Source organism: Scardinius erythrophthalmus (genome assembly GCF_964197995.2).
Source record: "Scardinius erythrophthalmus genome assembly, chromosome: 10".
Lineage (NCBI taxonomy): Eukaryota > Metazoa > Chordata > Actinopteri > Cypriniformes > Leuciscidae > Scardinius > Scardinius erythrophthalmus.
This window is the reverse complement of record NC_138230.1, coordinates 16,844,260-16,866,190: the sequence shown is the minus strand read 5'-3', so window position 1 is coordinate 16,866,190 and position 21,931 is coordinate 16,844,260. Positions and strand designations below refer to the sequence as shown.

General features: G+C 38.5%; 2 protein-coding genes across 3 annotated transcripts in view; both read left to right on the top strand.

Annotated features, from left to right (window-relative positions):
- Window positions 1-218: 218 nt before the first annotated feature.
- Window positions 219-9,253, top strand: sall3b (spalt-like transcription factor 3b; the record flags this gene model as incomplete). The annotated part of the gene is made up of 4 exons (XM_081377677.1): window positions 219-300; window positions 4,010-6,934; window positions 8,112-8,452; window positions 8,858-9,253. The coding sequence occupies 4 exons, from the start codon at window positions 219-221 to the stop codon at window positions 9,251-9,253; spliced, it is 3,744 nt and encodes a 1,247-aa protein (XP_081233803.1).
- A 1,699-nt stretch (window positions 9,254-10,952) lies between these two features.
- atp9b (ATPase phospholipid transporting 9B) overlaps window positions 10,953-21,931 on the top strand; it is a 57,741-nt gene continuing 46,762 nt past the window's right edge. For both annotated transcript variants that reach the window (XR_014030995.1, XM_081377247.1), the window contains exons 1-2: window positions 10,953-11,056; window positions 13,948-14,121. Coding sequence is in view for 1 of the 2 variants with exons in the window: in XM_081377247.1 (XP_081233373.1) it covers window positions 10,977-11,056; window positions 13,948-14,121 (254 nt within the window). In the remaining variant the exon portion in view is untranslated. The remainder of the gene's footprint in view (window positions 11,057-13,947; window positions 14,122-21,931) is intronic.

The window sequence follows — 21,931 nt, the reverse complement described above, 5'->3', positions numbered from 1 at the left end:
CTCATTTCCATATCCAGAGAGAGTGTCTACTGGCGCGCGGCCAATCCCTCATGCAGCGCAACGTAATACATGACCCTCTATCATTATAACGCCGACATGCGCAATCTGCACAACGGTAACAACATCTAATATCTCTTATTCACTGACCCCGGGACTGTACGGGACTGCCAGCGTCCGATGTTTCTGCAGATCGGAGCGCCGACGCGAAGCGCAGAGACATGTCCCGAAGAAAGCAAGCGAAACCTCAGCATCTCAGGTCGGACGAAGAAGGAACACAGTCGGACAAAAGTCCGGATAACGGTATGTGAATTGCAATACGAATCTTTTATTCGGCTCTTTAGATACAAACAAGTTTCTTTTGTCAGAATTTCGCGATGTTATATTGTTAATTTTGAGTAGGGCTGAAAACACGATAGCCTATAGAACATAGGCTATTACATAGAATGAACAATTTGAGAGAATCGGGGAATATAAAAAGAACTTGATTTAGCAAGCATGTAAGTTTAAACGATGCTGTGTTCAGTTCAAGTAGACTATACGGAACTCAAGACAAAGTTTTACACCCTTAAAAATAACGTTCTTCGATGGTTGCTACGTTCAACAAAGAGTATTTTTAATATAAAAAGTTAGGTTTGTTCTTTAAAACACCGGTGCGTTTTCTAAAGAACCAGAGAATAAAAAAGTTACTTGTGGTTGTCTTATGGCATGATAGTAAAATTCTATTCGAACCTTTATTTTTATTAGTGTTTCATAAATCACAAGTTAAGTGTGTTTAGCCTATATAGTAGCCTACATGAAACCTACAAATATGTGCTTTCGGAAATTTCGTGTCAAACGTTGATTATGTGTCATTTGACAAAAATGCCGAACACTTTTTTCCCCCACTAAATAATGCAGTCGTAATTTCAAGTCTTTCCAGTCTTTTAGCTGTTAACTAACAATTTCTGTTAAATTCATTAGAAATAATGAAACATTTATGGACATAAAATGCTCTCATTATTTTTTATTCAATTTGCCTAAACTGGTCACGTATCTTATAGGCCCTATATTTATTTATTTTTGCATTTCGTGTATAGACTTTCAAAAATAGTTTGATTTAACATGATTTAAAATGAATTGTTAATTATAATCAGTAACGGTAGATTAGAGTTGTGCATCTAGGCTATTTGTGCTTTTGATAAAGCACCAAAATAAAAGATCTGCAAACCATACAAAAGTGTCCCATAGCAAGACCCAAACAAAACCTTCAACATTCGTCTGTTTGCGTGAGAATAATTCCTTTTGTCATGGTAATGAAGTTAATTATGAAAAAGCCTCACACTTAGTCTGGTGTCGAAGTTGTGTCTTTATTTAAATCGCGTTAAAGTATTTACTGCAACACAAAGATCGAACTAAAAGAACTGAATCAGGGTATGGGTTGAAATCAGACAGTGAAAAAGACGTTTATTGTTCTTCAGATCAGTTTTAATCAGACGAATCCATTATAATCAGGCCTAATCTGTTAGAAGAGTAAAGAATTTGAAGTGAAAACCTGATGCAACAATATTGATGTAGGAATAATTAGCATAATGTTTAAATCTTGATTCTTGATCATTTAGCCTACACATATATATTTAAACTGTGGGTTAGTTTTCTTTATTTTTTATTTTTTAACAAGTTAATAAAAAATGTCTCCTTTAGTCAATAAGCAGATAATTGCATATGGGAGTTTTTTTTAAACTTTGAGCAAATTAATTATTTTTTTCAAAACATAAAACATCTGTTGTATGTATTCTGAAATTTACTAAAATTAATGTACAGTAAGTGCAGAAATTTCAGAACAAGCTCAAACACACATGGGCATTTCAATACATATTATTATCATTCAATAAATATTATTAGCAAACTTAAGTAACTTATGGCCAAACTTTCACCATCTGCAATTAGTTAAAAGACTAATTGGCATACATACATTTCTTCATTTCCACTTAAATTAATATTAAATTATGTTATATTCTAAATTAATTTAAAAATAAAAATAAATAAATCATGATGATTTGACTTCAGAGTGTTATCCATGTGCAATAGGTACTTTTCTCTCATTTTGTCGACGCCAACACAATTGACTTTCGTGTTTGCCCTTGTACGTCTTTCAGTTCTCCATTCATCAGGCCTCTACAGTAACAATTGTCTAATAGCATTTAGCTTTCTTCTTTTGGGGTCTGAGAAATATATTTTAAAACTCTAATGTTCTAACCTTTGTCTGTCTCATGTCGAAATGATCCAGCTAGCTACAAAACCACGGTTACCAACTGAGCACCCTAGGAATCTCCCAAGTTTTTTCATCTTTGTAGAGGCTGATGTAGTAGGGCCCCACAAATGTCTTTTTTCTGATTGCTTTTTTTATTTTTTTTTATATATCTCATGATCACAGTTTTGTCCGTCTTTTCACTGGGGTTTCGCCATAGTATATATTTTTTCTTTGTAAATCTATTTGGACTATTCAGTGAATGCTAATATATGTGAACTAATGTATGAACATTTTAAGATGATTTGTGGCATGGCCTTAAGTTAATTGGTCGCCTCACTAGATCAGTTTCAGTTAGCTCTCACCTTTCGGTGTTAAGAGTTTTTCAGACCACCCACACAGTTACTGGAATTAGACAAGCAAATGACCCACATTGTAACTCCTCTGAGGAAGGCTCACAAAAACTGAGAAGATACGCAAACAACACCTGAACACAAAATTATTTGAGATATTCTGTCATCCTCTCTTCACTCGTTTCATTTCTCGCTGTCACTTTTCCAGAAAATTTTATCCAATATTATTCTTAAACGCTGATGTCATAAACATTCAGTGTGGCTATATCAAGGCGATAACGATGGGTAATCATACAGCGAATACACCTATACAATCTTCCATGGCATCTTTTATAAAAAAAAAAAAAAAACTATAAAAAGATAAAGAAAAAAACACACACACACACACACACACACACACAAATAGAAACAGTCTGAAAATATAGAAAGATTTCTGTTTAGACTCACACACTTTGCCATCTCACTAAACTAAACATCTTTTATGTGTAAAACTATTTCTGTTTATATTTTCCTCAGAATATTTCTGCATAAATTACTCAAAAACAACCCCTTAAATGCTCACCAGTGAACCAATGACCTAAAACAGTTTAAGATCTTATCTGAACTTAATGTAACCTAGGTATTTCATGTGCTGTATTAATTCAAATATCAGAACAAAAAATCTCATCAAATGCTGCTGATTTAATTTAAAAACAAACATAATATTTTTGGCTCCCATGATCATTACACTTTGATTTTTTAACAACTTTTTTAAGTTGTATATTCTTGCTCATTATTGATACTTTACACTTAATAATATTCTTGTCGTTATATATTTCAGCTTAACAGATGTATTAAGATAGCACTGCAGGCTTTGACTTCTAGTGAAAGGACAGATTATTTTTTTTCTTCTTTTTTTTAAAAATGACCAGATATGGCATGATTTAAAACAGTTTGAAGTTAATTGTCCATGTTCACACTTTTAAAGCTGAAAGCATTTTTCAAGGTTGTACATCTTTAGCAGTGAGAGATAAATGTTTCACTCAACAATGTCAAGTGGAGGAATTAGTTCTTCAAATTCATCAGGAAATAAGAGTGTTTGATAGCAATGGAGAGTTCAGATTAGTCAATCAAAGACTCAATTTGCCCTCAACTGACAGTGCAGCTGTGAATTGTATAAAAACATTGGAAATCAATATCCCCTATAGAATTTCATTAAGCTCCCGTATATTCAATAGATAGGTCGCATAATTTGATGGATTGTGCAAAGAAAATTATCGTCTGAGTCTTTGGAGCATGAGCACAAAGAGGCTGGCTTTCAGTAATTGGTAAAGTGGTACAATTGATTTAGTTTATCTATATTGTTCACTCCTCCAAGAATAGCTGTGAAAAATCTATCATCTCAGAAATTTCTATTCACACGCTTTCTCTCTATGTCTTTATCTCCCAGCACTTCGCTTGAGGGGAGGCGATGAGGAGGACAGCGGCACAGAGAGCCGCAGCGGGGGTGAAGAGACAAACGTGTGTGAGAGGTGCTGTGCTGAATTCTTCAAGTGGTCCGAAATGCTGGAGCACCAACAGAAGTGCACGGAAGACCCCCCTGTGCTGATAGTAAAAGAGAATGAAGAGAAGGCCATTTGCCGGGAATCACCGACAGAGTCCCTTTTGAGTGCCCACAGTGACTCAGCAGAAATGGAGGCCAGCGAGCTCAACTCCGAGCTGGCTGAGAAAGTCGACGAGATGCCTGAGGAAACCCATATCATCGACCTGGATGAACAAATGGATATAAGTTTGCCTGAGCATAAAACATCAAACCTCAGCCCTCTACAACTTGACAATGAAAACCCCACCTCTTCTCCTGCACCACCTACAACCAATCATTATGACATGCCCAGCACCAATGTGACCCTGGAGATTCTTCACAGCACCCGAGTGGCCGTTGCTCAGTTTTCCCAGAGCATTCACTGTGCAGGGTCCGCAGGCAAGCTGAACTCAGCTGCGATACCCATGATTCTGGAGCAGTTGATGGCGCTGCAGCAGCAGCAGGTTCAGCAATTGCAGCTCATTGAGCAGATCCGCAGCCAGGTCGCTGTAATGAATAGGCAGCCTACGCAAGCCGCCCTTAATCCTGCCTCAAAAAGCCTGCCCTCTGACTCGAACACTTACAATTTCCAGGGCATCGCTCCACCCCCTGTACTTCCATTATCTGGGGTCATGCCCTCTGCAGTGAATGGGCATGCCTCTGTATCCCAGGCGTCTATGCTTTCGAGACCACCGTTGCTGTCTTCCCAGCCAAGCAGTGGACAAATCGGCTCTAGAGCATTAGAGAGTGCCACTGCTTCCTTAACAAGCTCCAGCCCTCATCTCTTCAGCTACAGCGGGGCTTCCCCGCTCTTACCCACTTGTAGTGGATCGCTCTCTAACGTTAGTAACACCCAGTCCGTAAGCACTCCCAGTCCACTATCAGCTTGCCAGAGTAGCCTCCTTAGCCCTTCTGCCAACCTACCATTACTACCTCAAAGCCCTCCCAACGGAGTCATATTTCCCAATCCACTGGCCAGCATTGCAGCCACTGCCAGTGCATTAGACCCACTTGCTGCTATGATGAAGCACCGTAAGGGCAAACTGCCCGGCGTCTCCATTTTTGACAACAAGCCCAATTCTGAGGACCCATTCTTTAAGCACAAGTGTAGGTTCTGCGCTAAAGTGTTTGGCAGCGACAGCGCCTTACAGATCCATTTGCGCTCACACACAGGTGAGAGGCCCTTCAAATGCAACATTTGTGGCAACCGTTTCTCAACAAAGGGAAACCTCAAAGTCCACTTCCAAAGGCACAAGGAGAAGTACCCTCATGTCCAGATGAACCCGTACCCAGTCCCAGAGTACCTTGACAATATCCCTACCAGTTCTGGGATTCCATATGGGATGTCTTTTCCTCCAGAGAAGGCAGGACCTACTTGGTTAGACAGCAAACCTGTTCTTCCAACTGTGCCATCCTCAATGGGTCTGCAGTTGCCGCCCACAGTACCAATTATTGAAAGCTTAAGTGATTCATTTACAAGCACACCCTCTGAAAGATCTCCACATAGGCCATCACCAGCCAGAGGTGAACTCGCCCCATCGTCACCCAATCCCACCGGCACTGAGACAGATATGTCTACCATTGCGGCCTCCCCTAAATCAATCAGAGAAGAAGAGATCACACACGGCTTCAATACAGAGGAAGTGCACCTGCCATCAAACAGTATGACTAGAAACGGTAACAACCCCAACAGCCTGCTTTCACAATCCATGTCAACAGAAACACCTGTTAAGGGGAATGTATCAGAGTCCACTGATGTTCCTTCAGCTGTTAATAAGTCACCCTCTCCTCCACTCATCTCGGATCAGTTCAGGGCCAAGTTCCCATTTGGTGGTCTCCAAGACTCTATGCAAACATCTGAGACATCGAAGCTCCAACAGCTTGTGGAAAACATTGACAAGAAGATGATGGATCCCAATCAGTGTGTAATCTGCCACCGCGTGCTTAGCTGTCAGAGCGCGCTGAAGATGCACTACCGCATCCATACAGGGGAGAGGCCATTTAAATGCAAGGTTTGTGGACGAGCATTCACCACAAAGGGTAACTTGAAGACTCACTTTGGTGTCCACCGTGCAAAGCCTCCTCTTCGGATTCAACATTCATGCCCGATCTGTCAGAAAAAATTCACAAATGCTGTTGTGTTACAGCAGCACATACGCATGCACATGGGTGGGCAGATTCCAAACACTCCTTTGGCAGAAACCATCTACGAGAAAGACACAGATATGGAGAGTTTCGACAGCATGAGCACTTATGATGACGACTGTCTTGATGATATTTCATTTGAAGAAGAGGCGGATGTTGTGGAGAACAGTGAAAACACCCTGAGCTCTTTTTCAGACAGTCCACCACCTATCTCATCTCTGTCAACCAGTGTATCAGAATCTCAAAATGTAAGGAGTGACTCATCCATCAGTCTAAGCCAATCAAATGGAAAAAAGATGGTCAAGTACGGACCTATGGATAATGATCTTCATGCTCTGGGCTTGATCACCACTGGTGAGATGGAGAACCATAGCATGGGAACTAGATTAATGCCACATTCATCTAGTTCTATTCACATTCCACCCTATCTCAACAGTCAACCTGAAGGCCAACATGAGCACCCAGTCTCTCTGAACCTCTCCTCTAAAACCCCTGAGGAAACAGCTATAGTAAAATCTGAAACAACAGATTGTCCTGCAGCAAACACAGTCAACGGGGTGACTCTTAATCAAACAGGAATACAGCCTATCCAGTCTACAGTAAAGAAAGAAAACCCTTTCAACGTGCAATGTTTCAGCAAGGAACATGGTAAGCTTAAACTGCTACTGTATATGATAGCCATAAAACACCCTTAAAAATAGATTTGTTCAATGAGTTTAATTAAACTGAGGAAAGCTTTTCCGCACAGTTATTTTAGGTTAGCACAACAAGACAAGAATAACTGAAATAAGCACAAATGTCAGGGCATGTCAAAACACCTCTATGGCCCAGACAATACCTTAGACCCCAGAGGGTTAAAACAAATAATGTTTTGTTGAACAAACCTAAATTTAACTTCTTGTGTTAGATAAATTCTATCTAGCATTAGTGCATGTTAGCATACTAAATATATATGTATTATTATATGTAATGCATGGAATGATCAAATAAGAAAATATTGGTCTCAGTACTGTAAGTACTGACTGAAACAACACACACCATAGTCATCATGTAGCCCATAACCTAAGCACAAGCTACACTCTTCATCACATAAGTAACCACACAGAAACTATAACATAACATTAAACACTAATAGGTATTTCCCTTTACTCATAAACATCAAATAACTCTTAGATACCATTTATTCTCCTAATGCAGTCTATGTAAAGCATGTTGGGAATTAGAAGTCCACTGTCCAGTTAATAATGTCAACAAAAATGATTTATGCAGTCTCAACACAAAGGATTAAGTTAACGTCTGTTTTACAAATGTAAGTGATTTGAACGTAATGAAATTAAGTTGTGGCAAAATATTCAAGAATTGTTTAACTTGGGCTTATTTTTAAGTAAACTGAACAATCAGTAAAACAATTTTTTTTCTTTAGTGTAAATTTAATTACTTAAATGGTGAAGTAAATGTTTTTTTCTAAAATCCTACCTAAATATGCATAGACAACTGTGCGTAAGCCGTATTCAATTCACCTGAAATGTGTAAACACTGTGGTGCTACACATTGCCCAGCACCGCAATATAGCTCAGTTAATGGTTCGAGTTTGGGGCTGGACTGGTCTGTTTGTTTAAGTAATGGAGGACAGGGGAGTGTTGGTAGAAAATTAAAAATATATATATTAATATATTTAAATGATATTATATTTTTGCACTTCTGTTTGGCTTTGCAAAGCCAGAAATTACACATTTCCCCTTAAACACTTAATGCATAGTTTTGCAGTATTTGTTTATTTGATTTCAGTGTTAATTTTATTCTTATTTTTTATTTTTATTCTCAGAAAATGCTCAAAGGTTTACTGATCAGGATACAAAAAATTCGCCGACTGCAGTGAAACTGGAGAGTGCTTGCAGTAGACCATACATGCTAAAAGAAGGGCCTTTCCCTGCATTTGGCCTGCAGTCTCCCACCTCACGCTCTGAGGTGATGATACCGGGCGTCACCACACTCACTGGACCACCCCCTCCCCGACGGACCCCTAAGCAACACAACTGCAGTGCATGTGGGAAGAACTTCTCTTCTGCCAGCGCCTTGCAGATCCACGAGCGCACACACACAGGCGAAAAACCTTTCGGCTGCTCTGTCTGCGGTCGAGCGTTCACAACCAAGGGTAATCTCAAGGTATGTGATCATTATTGATTATGTTATTTCAGATGTTCACTTATTCACAAGTATTAATTATTATATAATAGTGAACAGGTTATATGAAACAGATGCACTTTTCAAATCAGTTTTAATTTTATAATTTTCATGTAATGCTTACCAGTGTTGGAGTTGTGCGTTGCTCCCAACATGTCAAAAGCTGTTGTGCACGTTTCCTTTCAGTCCTCCACCATTCTGTCAATTAAAGGCAAAAATAAAAAAATAATAATAAAAAAACAACAACAATGCAAATACACATGGCGGTCATCACAACATCATGGTGGTCATTTTTTTTTATCATTCTTTACAGAGTAATACACATCTACCACAAAGTGCGTACAAATATTTGTCATTGATTTCTCTTTAATTTCTGTTTGTCAACAGGTGCACATGGGCACCCATATGTGGAATAACACTCCGGCCCGTAGAGGTAGACGACTGTCTGTGGAAAACCCAATTGCCCTTCTGGGCGGTGACGCCCTGAAATTCAGCGAAGCGTTTCAGAAGGATTTAGCAGCGCGGGCCATGAATGTGGACCAAAACTTCTGGAGCCGATATGCAGCAGCTATTACTAATGGCTTAGCAATGAGGAACAATGAAATATCCGTCATTCAGAGTGGAGGAGTCCCCCAGCTTCCTGCCATTACTGTGCCCACGGACAAGGCTAGCACTGGAAACAGCCCACCAATCACAGCCATGGAAAAAACAGGCTTAGAAAGGGGTACTGGACAACACTTCTCCATGATGATTGAGGACAAAAAAGACATCGGAATCAATTAAAGTAAAGATGACATATTCTTTCTCCTTGCATAAGGAACATTGAAAATAAACATGTCTTGATTTTTGAAAATCTGAATAAACTCTTTAGAATGTGCTTGATTCATGTGGGAAAAGATTCTTTATCTTATACTATAATGGCAATTGTTTTTTTTATTTTATTGTTTAAACTGAGGCCACGGTTAGTTTTTCAATTATGTCCACTGACTGAAACCTTACACTTGATTCAAGGGCATTGCTTTGAGATAAAATGATTATTTTATGTTGTAAATATGTATTTTATTTTATTTGTTTTATCCTCTGATTGTGCTGTCAGACATTGCTCAATTCATGGGAAAGGGAACATGTTTGCATATATAATAGAAACTTTTCATTCCCACACTGTGGTCTTAATATAGCTACAGCTGAAAGTATGTAACTTAAATCCCGAGCAAAAGATAAAGAGACATTTCAGAGTTTTTGAAAAGAGATGTATTCTTCTTTGACATCCCACTGCTTTGCTGCTATGCATTAGATGCAAACCGTTTATTTTCATGCAAATTAAGTACACCACCATGAAAGCTAGTGTCATTTTAGCTGCCATCAACAATCAAACGTTTCATCTTGTACCAGCCTATGTTATTAATTCTGATTATGTGTTTTATGCTATTTTCTGCCTTATTTACTTTTACATGCAAAATGAATTAGCGGGCCAACATGAGACTATGAAGTATAATATGAGTGCTAATAAAGATCTTGCATTAAAAACACCTTTACACTTCAGTTTAAAGTATAGTTATCAGGCCTTGTGATGCATCCGAACGTGTTGCGGGACTATTATATTTCAAAATTTAGAAGTGTTTTCCTATTAAGAACAAACTAAATAAATGTTTCCAGAAACATTTATGAACACGGGAAAAGAAGAAAAAAGTGAAACAATATACTTGTCTGTAATGGTAGCTTATGTCTTATTTACTAAGCGTGTCATGTCAGGTCATTTTAGTGTTTTTTATTTTATTTTATGTTATTTTATTTTGTAGTGCTATTTTCCTTAAATAATATATTGTTTAGTGATGGGAGAAAAACATAAAAAATATGAATGAGCAGTTTTTTTTTCATAAAATAGGTAATGGTGAAAAGGGACGGGGTATTTGATGTGTCCTCTGCATGAAAAAGAGACACTATTTTTGTACTCAGATATGTTATAATGAATAAAAAGTACACCAGGTTTTCTTTTCTGTCTGAACATCAGTATTTTTTCATGGAACAACTGAGGTGGTCTCTCAAACACACTGACTGAACTGGATTTATTTCTAAGATGCAATATTGCTGCCACCCTCAATAAATAAATCTCAAACAAAATATTTTGTTTGTGTCATCAAAAGGCTTCACTCTCTATCTCTTTCTCTCTGTGTGTGTGTGTCTGTGTTGAGACAAACTTTAGGCAGACATTGTTATTAATAGTGTTATTTTAAAAAAAAATCCTTAATTAAATAATTATATTACTGTTATTTAAATGCAAAATCTTGGTATCATTTGGGAAGCCAAACCTCAAAAGCAGCAAGACAACAATGGTAAGATGCCTAGTGTGAAATAACCAAAAATAGTCAATTAATTCAACCAAGTTAGATATTAAAATACACTTAAATAAAAATAAAATACCTTTAAAACCATATTTCCAGATTACAGCAGATATTTCCCTCACTTTGTTCCGGACATGACGACATTCATACGTAGCCAAGTAAAGATGGCAGACAGCATCCTTTTGAATCCTGTACGGACGAATTCGAGAAAAACTGCGTATTATAATGCTGGCAGACCTGCCAGGTATGTATACGGTTGGATATTGATCTTAAACACCTCTTTTTTAACACAAGACTGTCAGTTGAGTTGTTATAATAATGTATGTTTTGATATTGGGTTTGTTTATACCACGGTTCCGGGGTTGAGTGCTAACGGGCTAACAGTCTAGCGGCAGTGTAAATTCAGCAGCGCGAGCTGTCAGTGTCAGATTACAGCTGATAGGACACGAGAGGATACAAGACTCCCCGAGAGATGCATGTGGTGATTAAGATGTGATATAATCATGTGAGATATTTGTCATTCCGGTTCCTTTTTATTAAACATCTTAGGTACAACATCCATTGAAGCGTACTCTGGCTATGATGAGCTATTCTGTGGTTGTTACTGTTAGTACCATGTATGGAACATTTCATATAAATTGAAGCATGAAGCATATGTGATATTTAATGAATGTACCTAAGGCTCAGAAGATGTTCTAAAAACATTAATTAAACATTCAATTTACATTCATTAAACATCACAAGTAATGCCTCTTGTGCATTTGGTACATAAAACACAATTCACGGTACATTCATAGAACATATCATGAACTTTTGGTGACCATCATATGAGGCTTTGTTCCTTCTATAGCATATCGCATACAGCATCTCATTTGCCTTAGGTATATGCATCACATGCCGTGGTCTGCTGATGCCGATCTTGTCACGAATCACGATATCTCTCTGCAAACTTTTGTCCCATGGTTTATGTGAGGCAAAGATACTAATTTAGAAACAAATGTCTATCTGGTTTTCCTGAACCGCATAAATAGCCTAACAGCGGACAGGATCTGTATTTATGGCATCCAGCTGTTTGTCAAATACTGACAGTCTAAGGATCACTTGTGGCGTTGCTGCTTGAGAGGATGGACGTAAACCAAAGAGATTGCTTAATTTGATTTCATTGTTTGGGGTAATGCTATTGCGCACAATAACTTTGCGAATCATTTTGTTTTATTGAGGAGGAAAGAGAAGAGCAGAAGAACTGACCACAGTTAGGAGAGATAAATTGGACCACCAGCTATGTTTGGCTCATACTTTGCTTATTCTGTTGTCTTTCTTGATCTATATGGCTGGTTAAGCAGATTTGATGGTGATCTGATTTCCTTTATCATACAATTGAATACAAATATCAGCGGTGGGCCTGCAGGCTACAAATCTCTTACATCGGCCTCACTAGACTGTATCGATTCGGTTTATGATTACACCGGTCAGCTAACTTGGTTGTCTTTTTTTATTACACCCATTTCTGCTTGACCACTGTCAAGACAGTTTAACCAAAAATAATTTTTAATGGACATCAAAAGTTTAAATCCACTTAGACACATTTCAGAGTGATGTGCTTTTGTTGACATACCTCAATAATAACTTGCCTACTGTGGCAGGAACCGATTAGCCTTTGTAGAGCTACTATTTGTCATTTCCCATTAGTTCATAGTCTCTTATAATGGTGAATCTCACGAAACTTGTCAAGAACATGTGTGGACCATATTTCACCCCCAAACACAAAAGAAATGAGTTTTAATTAATTATAAATTATTATACAGAGTTAGCTACAACTAAGCCATTTGTAGGTCAGTTGTTTGAGCCCCCCGACCAGTCCGACTTTCTCATTTACCCTCATGTCGTTTCAAACCCATAAGACTTTTGTTCATCTTCGAAACACAAATGAAGATATTTTAATGGAACCTGAGAGATTTCGTTCGCTTTATTAAAAGTCCATTCCCCCCAAACATTCACAATTCAGAAAGAAATAGTTATGTAAATCATATGAATCAAGCCGTTTCTATCCAGGTCTTCTCAAAAGACACAATTGCTTGATATGATGAACATTTAATTTAGACCATTATTCACACATTGATCATGCATTGACCACATTAATAATGGGAAACAGAAGGTCAAACATACTTAATGATTGTTAAGCAGATTTGATGGTAATATCTTTTTTTATCAGTCAGTGCTGTAATCTTCACTACACAATGTGAGCGTTCAGTGTTTTGCGGAGGATTAAATATGATTCACACTAACTGATCTCTCAAATCTATTTCTGCCCTGTTCTTTCTTTTCGAAGAAAATGGACTGTTCCTTTTAAAATCCTTAGGACTAGAGTTTGTAGGTTGTTAATATCTGCCATTGTAAGTGTATAATGCTTCTTTAATAATTTATCCAACTCGATATCACTGGCTTAGGAGGGCCTGTTCAGTCAGCATGGTCTGAATCTGGTATATTTTTATACTTATTTCAGTGTTCGACTGCAAAAAGGCTGTCAGTGTTTACAGTGATCACAGAGGCCTAATTGCATGAATTAAGTCTATCCACGGACAACTCTAAAATGAAAAGGGAGCTTGCAGGTTTTGACGCTAATGCTAAAGTGGATCTGGTGCAGAAACGGCCAGGCTTTTGTGTGGGTGGAAGCTGATATCCTCTTGGGACGTCGGCTGTTTCAGAGTGTCACAATAGCATTCTGCTGATCTGGGTTTGAGACTCGTCTCGATAAATGAGGAACACAGTGTGAGAGAGGAACAGTTCCCTTAACTTCTGCATTTTTTTTTGTTCCACTCATTCATGTAGGCGCCTTTAAAAATGTCCTTATTTTATTGCATAATGTCTTTTTATATTTGATAGGTTATAATGAAAGTAGGAATGTTTTTGTTGGATAACAATTTAACAAACAGTCTATTTATTACATTTGAGTCGTGACACCTTAATTTGATATAGAAATCCTATACCGTTTTTGTAGCTTTTTAGCTATTTAGTGAATTTATATAAAGGAGAAATTATCCTACACAACTTTTATAATTTATAATTTTGACAAAAAATGATGATGCCTAACTTGTCAGAGGTGTAATGCCATCCTTTTTTGTAACAATGTTTCAGGTATCAGATTGAAGACGAATCCTTAAACCTTGATGAGATGCCATTGATGATGTCAGAGGAAGCTTTCGAAAATGACGAAAGTGACTATCAGACTCTGCCCAGAGCAAGAGTGAGTCAGAGACACAGAGGACTGGGCTGGTTCCTCTGTGGAGGATGGAAGGTCCTGTGCATCAGGTAACAGCCTGACATGAGAGCTCACGTTAATATTTAAGCATTAAAGGCACAATATGTAACTTGTTTGCTTTAAAAATAGCAAAAATCACTATATCTATGTTATATATTTTTTTTAGTTGTGTACTTACATTATCCCGACTGTTTCCAACAACTTTCAAACCAGGAGAAATTTGTAATTTAATTCGAGAAACGTCCCGTTTCTTTATTTCCGTCTTGTCGCCATCAGTGGCGTCATATCCGCGTTGTCCCTGGTTTCCGCTCGTATGGTCATGCTATGAACCAGAGCCCTCTGATATAGTAACCAAAGCGACAGACGCAGACAAATGTGTAGTTCGAAATGTCTATCTGCACGCTGTTGTTGTTTCGTTCAAACATTATGGACCATGGCAAGCAGACTTTGGATAAAAAAGGAGAACTAAAACGAGAATCAATATCAGCGCGGTGTTTTCGAGATGCCTAGAGCTCCCATAGACAGTATATAAACGAGAGCTCCACTTCCGAGACTTCGACCGCTTCTACATGTACTTTATTAAACAGGTGAGCACATTTACATAAAACGAATCAATGTTATATAGTTCAACAATGATAAAATGTTATAATATGATCTGTATGTTATTCTAATGTTGATCTAGCTTACTGCTAGTCTCATACAAACAAACTAACACATACATTTCAACACATTCAAATGCAGTTTAGTGTGTAATGTTAGACCAAGTGAAACAGCGCTGCGTTACCTCACAAGTTTAATTTGTCTAATAAACTGACCTGTGAGTTGTAATTCTGCTTTGCGTGTAGTTCGGTAGAATGAAATGTCCATATTCCTTTTAACTGTTATATCCGCGGGACTCGCGTCGCGTGTGGAGCTGATAGCTGTCTCTTAGCAATCCCGACTTGCTTCATATCACAGTCATGATAAAAACATTGATGTATTTACTCATCCATAAACATTATTAGATCGGTCGGCTTGACTTTGACGACAAGATCCATAATTCTTAGCAAATGCTGTGTCATCAAACTACGCCTTTGTTATTGTAAGAGGTTAGCGACCCCTAGCAGCGAAAAAAATTCCATACTGTACGTTTAAGTTGCTTCTTTCAATATCTGAGTGCTCACAAATGGTCTGGTTATACGTAGTATTTGCTTCTCCAACGTGAACCACTTTTTAAATTTGACGCTGTGTCTCAAAAATGTGAGGCCCATGGTAAAAAATGCTGAAAAGTACAAAAATATAAAAAAACAGGACAGAAGGAATGTGAGAACCTGTTCTGTGTGAATGCCCTCATATTTAAAGGAGGGGGGGGGGGATCGGGGGGGGGGGTGAAATGCTATTTCATGCATACTGAGTTTTTTACACTGTTAAAGAGTTGGATTCCCATGCTAAACTTGGACAAAGTTTCTGTGGCAAAAATACTCCTTCCGGTTTGTCACAAGTTTCGGAAAGTTTTTTTCGAGTAAGGGCATGTGTGACGCCAGATGGTGCGGAATTTCCTTATATGGGTCCAAAGGGCACTTCTCCGGAAGGGCGCGCGCACACCCGTAGACCAGCGCGAGAGAGCGAAAGCAGTGCGCCCATCAAGGCGCTGTGCTCGGCTTTAGGGAAGTCTATGTCACCAAAGAAGTGGGTTTTTTTGTTGCCAGTGCAAGACAACCCTGCACAGATTCCCAAAGAACCCAACGTTAAGGGAGCAGTGGATGGAGTTTGTTTTTCCAGAGCATCAACGGAATTGTGCAAGTGTTTTTGTTTGTTCCCTGCATTTCGACGATGATCGTTTTATAAACAAGGCCCAGTTCGACGCCGGATTTGCAGATCGTTTAATGCTTAAGGATGGAGCAGTCCCAACGATAAAGGTTCACGGTCGTGCGTTGGAACCGCAGGCGGTGAGTAAAACTGCTTCAAATGTCTGTGTGTTGATAGCTATCGGCATGTAAGCACAGCTTTAGCTCCGCCCACACGGCATGCCTCCAGCCGCTCGTTTTTTTCCGGAAAGACTCGGTACAGCCTATCTTTCTTTTATAAATATGATAAAACTAAAGACTTTTTGGAGATATGAAGGATGCAATACTACTCTGTAGGTACTCAAGATTAACATGAGATTGACTAAAACTGAGTGTTTCACCCCCACTTTAAAAACTCGACTGCAAATTAGGGATGTCACAGTGAGGATTTTTTTACACCAGTATATAAACTTGCTACAACACTGGTATTACCGATAACACTGGTTAATGCGCACTCGCTTTTCTCTTTTGTTTTTAAATCGCGATCACGCATACTCAATATGGCCAATAATTTGTGGGCATAAGGGAGCTGCTATCAATATGGGGGTTATTGAAATAGTTTTTTTTTTTTAAGCATGCTTGTTTTTCCTTTCACTTTTGAATTTGCGATCAAGTGCACTCTGTATATAGGGATTTCTGTTGTAAATTTTTTTTTTAATTTAGTTAATTTATCTATACAGCAGCTCTGAAGAAAACAGTGATGAAATCGTCCAGCTCAGTTCAGTTCTCATACAATGGTGTCAATGCAGGCAGATCAATAATATTGTTGAATATTAAGTGCCAAACTAAGCAAGCCAAATGCGACAGTGGCAAGAAACCAAAACTACATCATGCATTGTCAGTTGTCAGTGACGCCCAGGATCTATTGCGCACCAAATCCTCTGCCATCATCCTGTCAGTCATCTGTCCTTACTCTTGTCATGTGATAAGTGAAATCTGACTCCTGTTGCACTCTGCAGCTTGTGCTATATATGGAGCTGAGCAGACACTTTCAGTTCATAATTTTAGCATCCATTGTCCGACTGAACTAAATGGGTTTTTATTTCCATAAAAAAGTTATTCATTGAAGAGCATGGAATGATTTCTTTGTATTTTATAGTGTGATTAACATTAAAAACAAAGACAGCAGCAGGAATATTAGGCTGCTGTCAATTTAAGACTAATGCATGGATCCAGTATACTCATACATCATTCAATATACGTTCTTTCTCCATAGCCATAACCAACTATGTTTATTTGGATACTCGCAAAGGCGGCCATTTTGTGAATTTGTCCATTTTAGCGCAAAGAGACGTGAAAGAGAATTAACTTTATTATTTGCATGCTGTCTCAGACGCGCAGCTGTGTGCGCTTCGGGTGTGTGTGCACAAACTTCTCACACAACACGCGCAAGTTCTCTTTCGCTTGAATGCTTAAAGGGATACTCCACTTTAAAATGAAAATTCTGTCATCATATACTCACCCTCATGTTGTTTCAAACCTGTATGAATTTCTTTCTTCTGCTGAACAGAAAGGAAGATATTTAGAAGAATGTCAGTAACCAGACGGTTTCTGGTACCATTGACTTCCATAGCAGTAGCGTAGCCAGGAATCACAATGTGGGTGGGCCCAGAGAAAATCAGGTGGGCACAGCCTAAAATGCATCTGTTATCAAAATAGGCCAACACAACTACACCTGCTTGAATACACCACAGTTTAATCAGAGCACAAGCATGTATGTCATCATAAGCAGTGTTAATAAAGAACATAACGATAAGAACAGCATTTCCACTGCGCGCGGCCAGGCCACACCACACACACACGCGCATCTGACAGATGCGAAACAACATCATCAAATCAGCAGGACAGTAGTGGACAGTGTGTAAAAACCAAAAACAATGCTTGGTCATAGTCTGGCTCAGCGGCCACATAAACCACGTTATATAAACAACATTGACTAGGCAACTACATAAACGTAGATTTGCTTACTTTTGATGACTAGCTTATAACAGGAGACGACGGGGCTGGGGGTCGCACACAGTTTTAAATTCGAACACATTATTCTCTGAGTGTAGTGTACACTACACACACCGGCGGCGTCTGTCCGCTGCGCCCAGCAACGGCTCAGGACCTTGTTCAAAATCCTGCCGCGCCACAGAGCGCTATTTACATAGTTTTATATTAAATTTACATTTATTTGTCTCAAATCGTAGTTAATGAATCTGACTTCACCCTGGGCTGCAATATACGTTTAGTTTTATATTCATGCACAGAAATCAGCTGCTTGAATGAAAATTGCTGACATTATCGGATTTTCAGGTGAGAGTTGTCCTAGACGCGGCGCTGCGCGTCCAGTGTGCGACCCCCTTAAGAGTTGAACACTGCAATGATTTCGTTATTGTCCAACAATGCAGTCAATTCTCCTGAACATCTGCATTATCTTCCTCCTGTGGTGGCCGTGGTCTTTTTGACACAAACTTGTTGCTCTGTTTTCATTTTAGTTTAACATAACGTTACTTAGCTAAACTTCAGTGTCCCTCTGTGAAATGTGCTCGTCGTTGTGAAGGGGGAATGGGCTGTTCGCAATCATCTGAGTCTGACTCCGAAATGCGCTACGCGGGCATTTCGTCATCACCATGACAACCAAACAAGAATCAAGAAACATTAAGATTTATTTTTATAGGTCAAAATTGTTATAATCGCAACATAATTTCCTAGGCTACCTTGTGAGGCCACTGAGTGACTAGATGGGCCTGACTGACAGGTGGGTGGGCCCAGGCCCACCCAGGCCCACCCGTAGCTACGCGAGTGTTCCATAGTAGGAAAAAATATATACTATTAGGGTTGGGCGGTATTACGGTAATATCGGATACCGCGGGATCTTAAAATAGCACCGGTATCAGTTTCAATACCTTCATTACCGGCACTTATATAGCCTATAATATATATAATTTATTTATTGCCTAAAAATGCTTGTGTGGTTGCAGTTTGGTAATATTTCTGGTTCCAGCCAAATGAGAAGGGAGAGGCGGTAAATACTGACGAGGCAATTTGTAAATTGTGCCATAAAAAGGTGACCGCGAGAGATGTAAACACCTCAACCTAATGTCGCATCTCCGAAACTACCACCCACTCACTACTGCCAGGATGCATTTTGTTCTCGAGTTCATTAAATAAGCGCATTAAGTTTCGTATTTGTTAAAATATTATAATGTTATTTTTTCCATCTTTGTTGATTATGAAAAGTGAACAGCACAAATAAGATGGGATGCATCGGGAGTCAGACGATTTGACCACTTCAATAAATTTCGTTTTGTAAAAGGCCTCTTTAAAACGAATTTCGTTTTGTATAAATTGTATCTTAATTTTAATAAATTTTTCATCAACCAAATTGCCTGGATTTAATATAATCATGACATGATGGGCGCTGGCATGCCACGGTCACTTGCATTGAAATCTCATAAATTAACCGAAACTCAGAGATGGCGATCGTCAATTTCTTTAAACAAAACAATTCAAAACGAAAAGAAATATAGGGTAGGCTACTCTCTGATTAATCCATGATGTGCATTTTTCTCTATAGCGTTCACAGAGATGCCGATCGTCAATTTCTTTAAACGAAACAATTCAAAACGAAAAGAAAAAGGCCACTCTGATTATTTAATCCATGATGTGCATTTCTCAGGCGCGTTCATACAGAGATGCGATCATCAATTTCAGTAAACGAAACCATACAAAACGAAAAGAAAAGAAATAGACTAGTCTACTCTCTGTAATCCATGATGTGCATTTCTCTCTATCGTTCACTATGGAGATGGCGATCGTCAATTTCTTTAAACGAAACAATTCAAAACGAAAATAAATCTGATTGATCAATGATGTGCATTTCTCTCTATAGGCGCGTTCACTACAGAGATGGCGATCGTCAACTTCCATCTTTGCAGAAAAGTTTTATCAATAAAAATCAATGGACACGCCTCACCGGATTACAAAGGCACTTCTTGCTTGTTGCACGCACACAGATATTATGTTGAATAATGGTGGGCTCGGGCTCATAATAACAGTTAATGCCGTCGGCCGGACTCAGACAAAACGTGCACGGCTTGATTTATTTATTTATTTATTTTTTTTGATCTGGCATTCAGTTTCTGAACGGTGTAGGCACAAGCCAACAGTTTGGTGACGCCGTCTGAGCCCATTATGGCATAATTTTTAATTAGTCACGGTAATACCGTATACCCCGGTAAAATAGGGAGGAGGTTTGACGGTATCAAAATTCCAATACCGCCCAAGTGGAAGTCAATGGTACCAAAAACTGAAGAAAGAAATTCATACAGGTTTGAAACAACATGTGGGTGAGTATATGATGACAGAATTTTCATTTTAAAGTGGAGTATCCCTTTAAATTGGCAAGGCTTGAAAATGCGTGCAAATGATAAACTTTCGTGACCATGCAGTTCCTTCAACGTCTTTCATGCTGAAAAGCGAACCTGCATCCGCCATGTTCAGCACAGAATAAATGACAGGGTCTCCGCTGTCACGCTCGTGCAAGGTAAATAAGAGGATGAAAAAGTGGAAAAGACTAGTAATAAGATCAACGTCAATCAGATATTATGTTCAATGTTTGTGGAAATACATGGAAAATCAATATCGAATCAACCACGAAAAAAAACGATTAATCGACAAATCTATTATTTTAGCAAATCTGTAATCTGACTCCTGTTGCACTCTGCAACTTGTGCTGTATATGGAGCAGAGCATACGTTTTGTTCATAATTTTGGCGTCTATTGTATTGTCTAACTGATCTAAATGGTTTTTATTTCTATAAAAAAAAATACATTACAGTGGCCAAGTAATGTAATCGGTGTGCAGCTGAACACCATGTAACACAGCAGGTAACACAGACTACAGCAGCAACCCTACTGCAAATGGATTGTTCTTGAATTTAAAGGCATTTTCACACCAAGGGGGACATCTATGAAGTTTTAATAATCATTCTAATTCTATGAGAATAGAGAACTCAACGCCACAGCTATAACGATAACGGCATAAAGGAGCGATATCGTTGGAATTGCTTTCAGAATGATTTTTTCAAACTTATGAATGATAAAAACATTGACTGCCAATCAGAATCCATCCAAATTTAAAAAGAGCTGAAGCTTTCAAAGTGGCAGATAAAATAACTGCAATGCGCGCTTGTAGTAATAAACAGAATGTTACTGTGCGTTGTTGTGGAAGCTAATAGTTGTTGATAAGCCAGGAATATACTTTTATGAGAACATATTGATACATTTGATTACTTATGATTAATTTGATTGGTATATTTATTAATATGATTTAAAATGTGTTTGTAAAATTGATTGAGAGTCATAAACGGATGGATGGATGGATGGATGGATGGATGGGTAGGTAGGTAGATGAAAAGATAGATAGGTAGATAGGTAGATATATAGATAGATAGATAGATAGATAGATAGATAGATAGATAGATAGATAGATAGATAGATAGATAGATAGATAGATAGATAGATAGATAGATGTTTTGCTGAAAACATTTAAAAAGATCTTGGCCTTCACCTTTTATTAATAAATGTCACCATTGTCATGCAGCCTATTGTGTGTGTATGTAGAGCTTGTGCCAGGTTGGCTCAGCTCCTTTCTAACGCACCGGTAACTGTGCATGAAATACATGCACAAGCACAGGTTGTGTTTTTTGGTTGAGGTGTTCTCTGCGCATCATCAGTCAGAAGGTCAAACACGCCAACCGAAAATTTGCTTATCCAGCCAACAATATCAATAGGCTCAATGTCTATTTGGACGTGCATTCCCAGAATATCTCAATGCCTTTTGTGTTGCATCAATGACATGTGACGTGATTAAAAGATATATTAGTAATTTATGGTTATGAACGTGTGTGCTTGACTCTTCTCCACTTATGCTCTAGGTTATCAGCGGCGCATCTCAATTGTAAGCTTGGTATTGATTTTTTTTTTCTGCTCCTAATGAACAAATGGGATTTCACACAGCTGACCAGTTTGCTGCTTTCCAGTAATT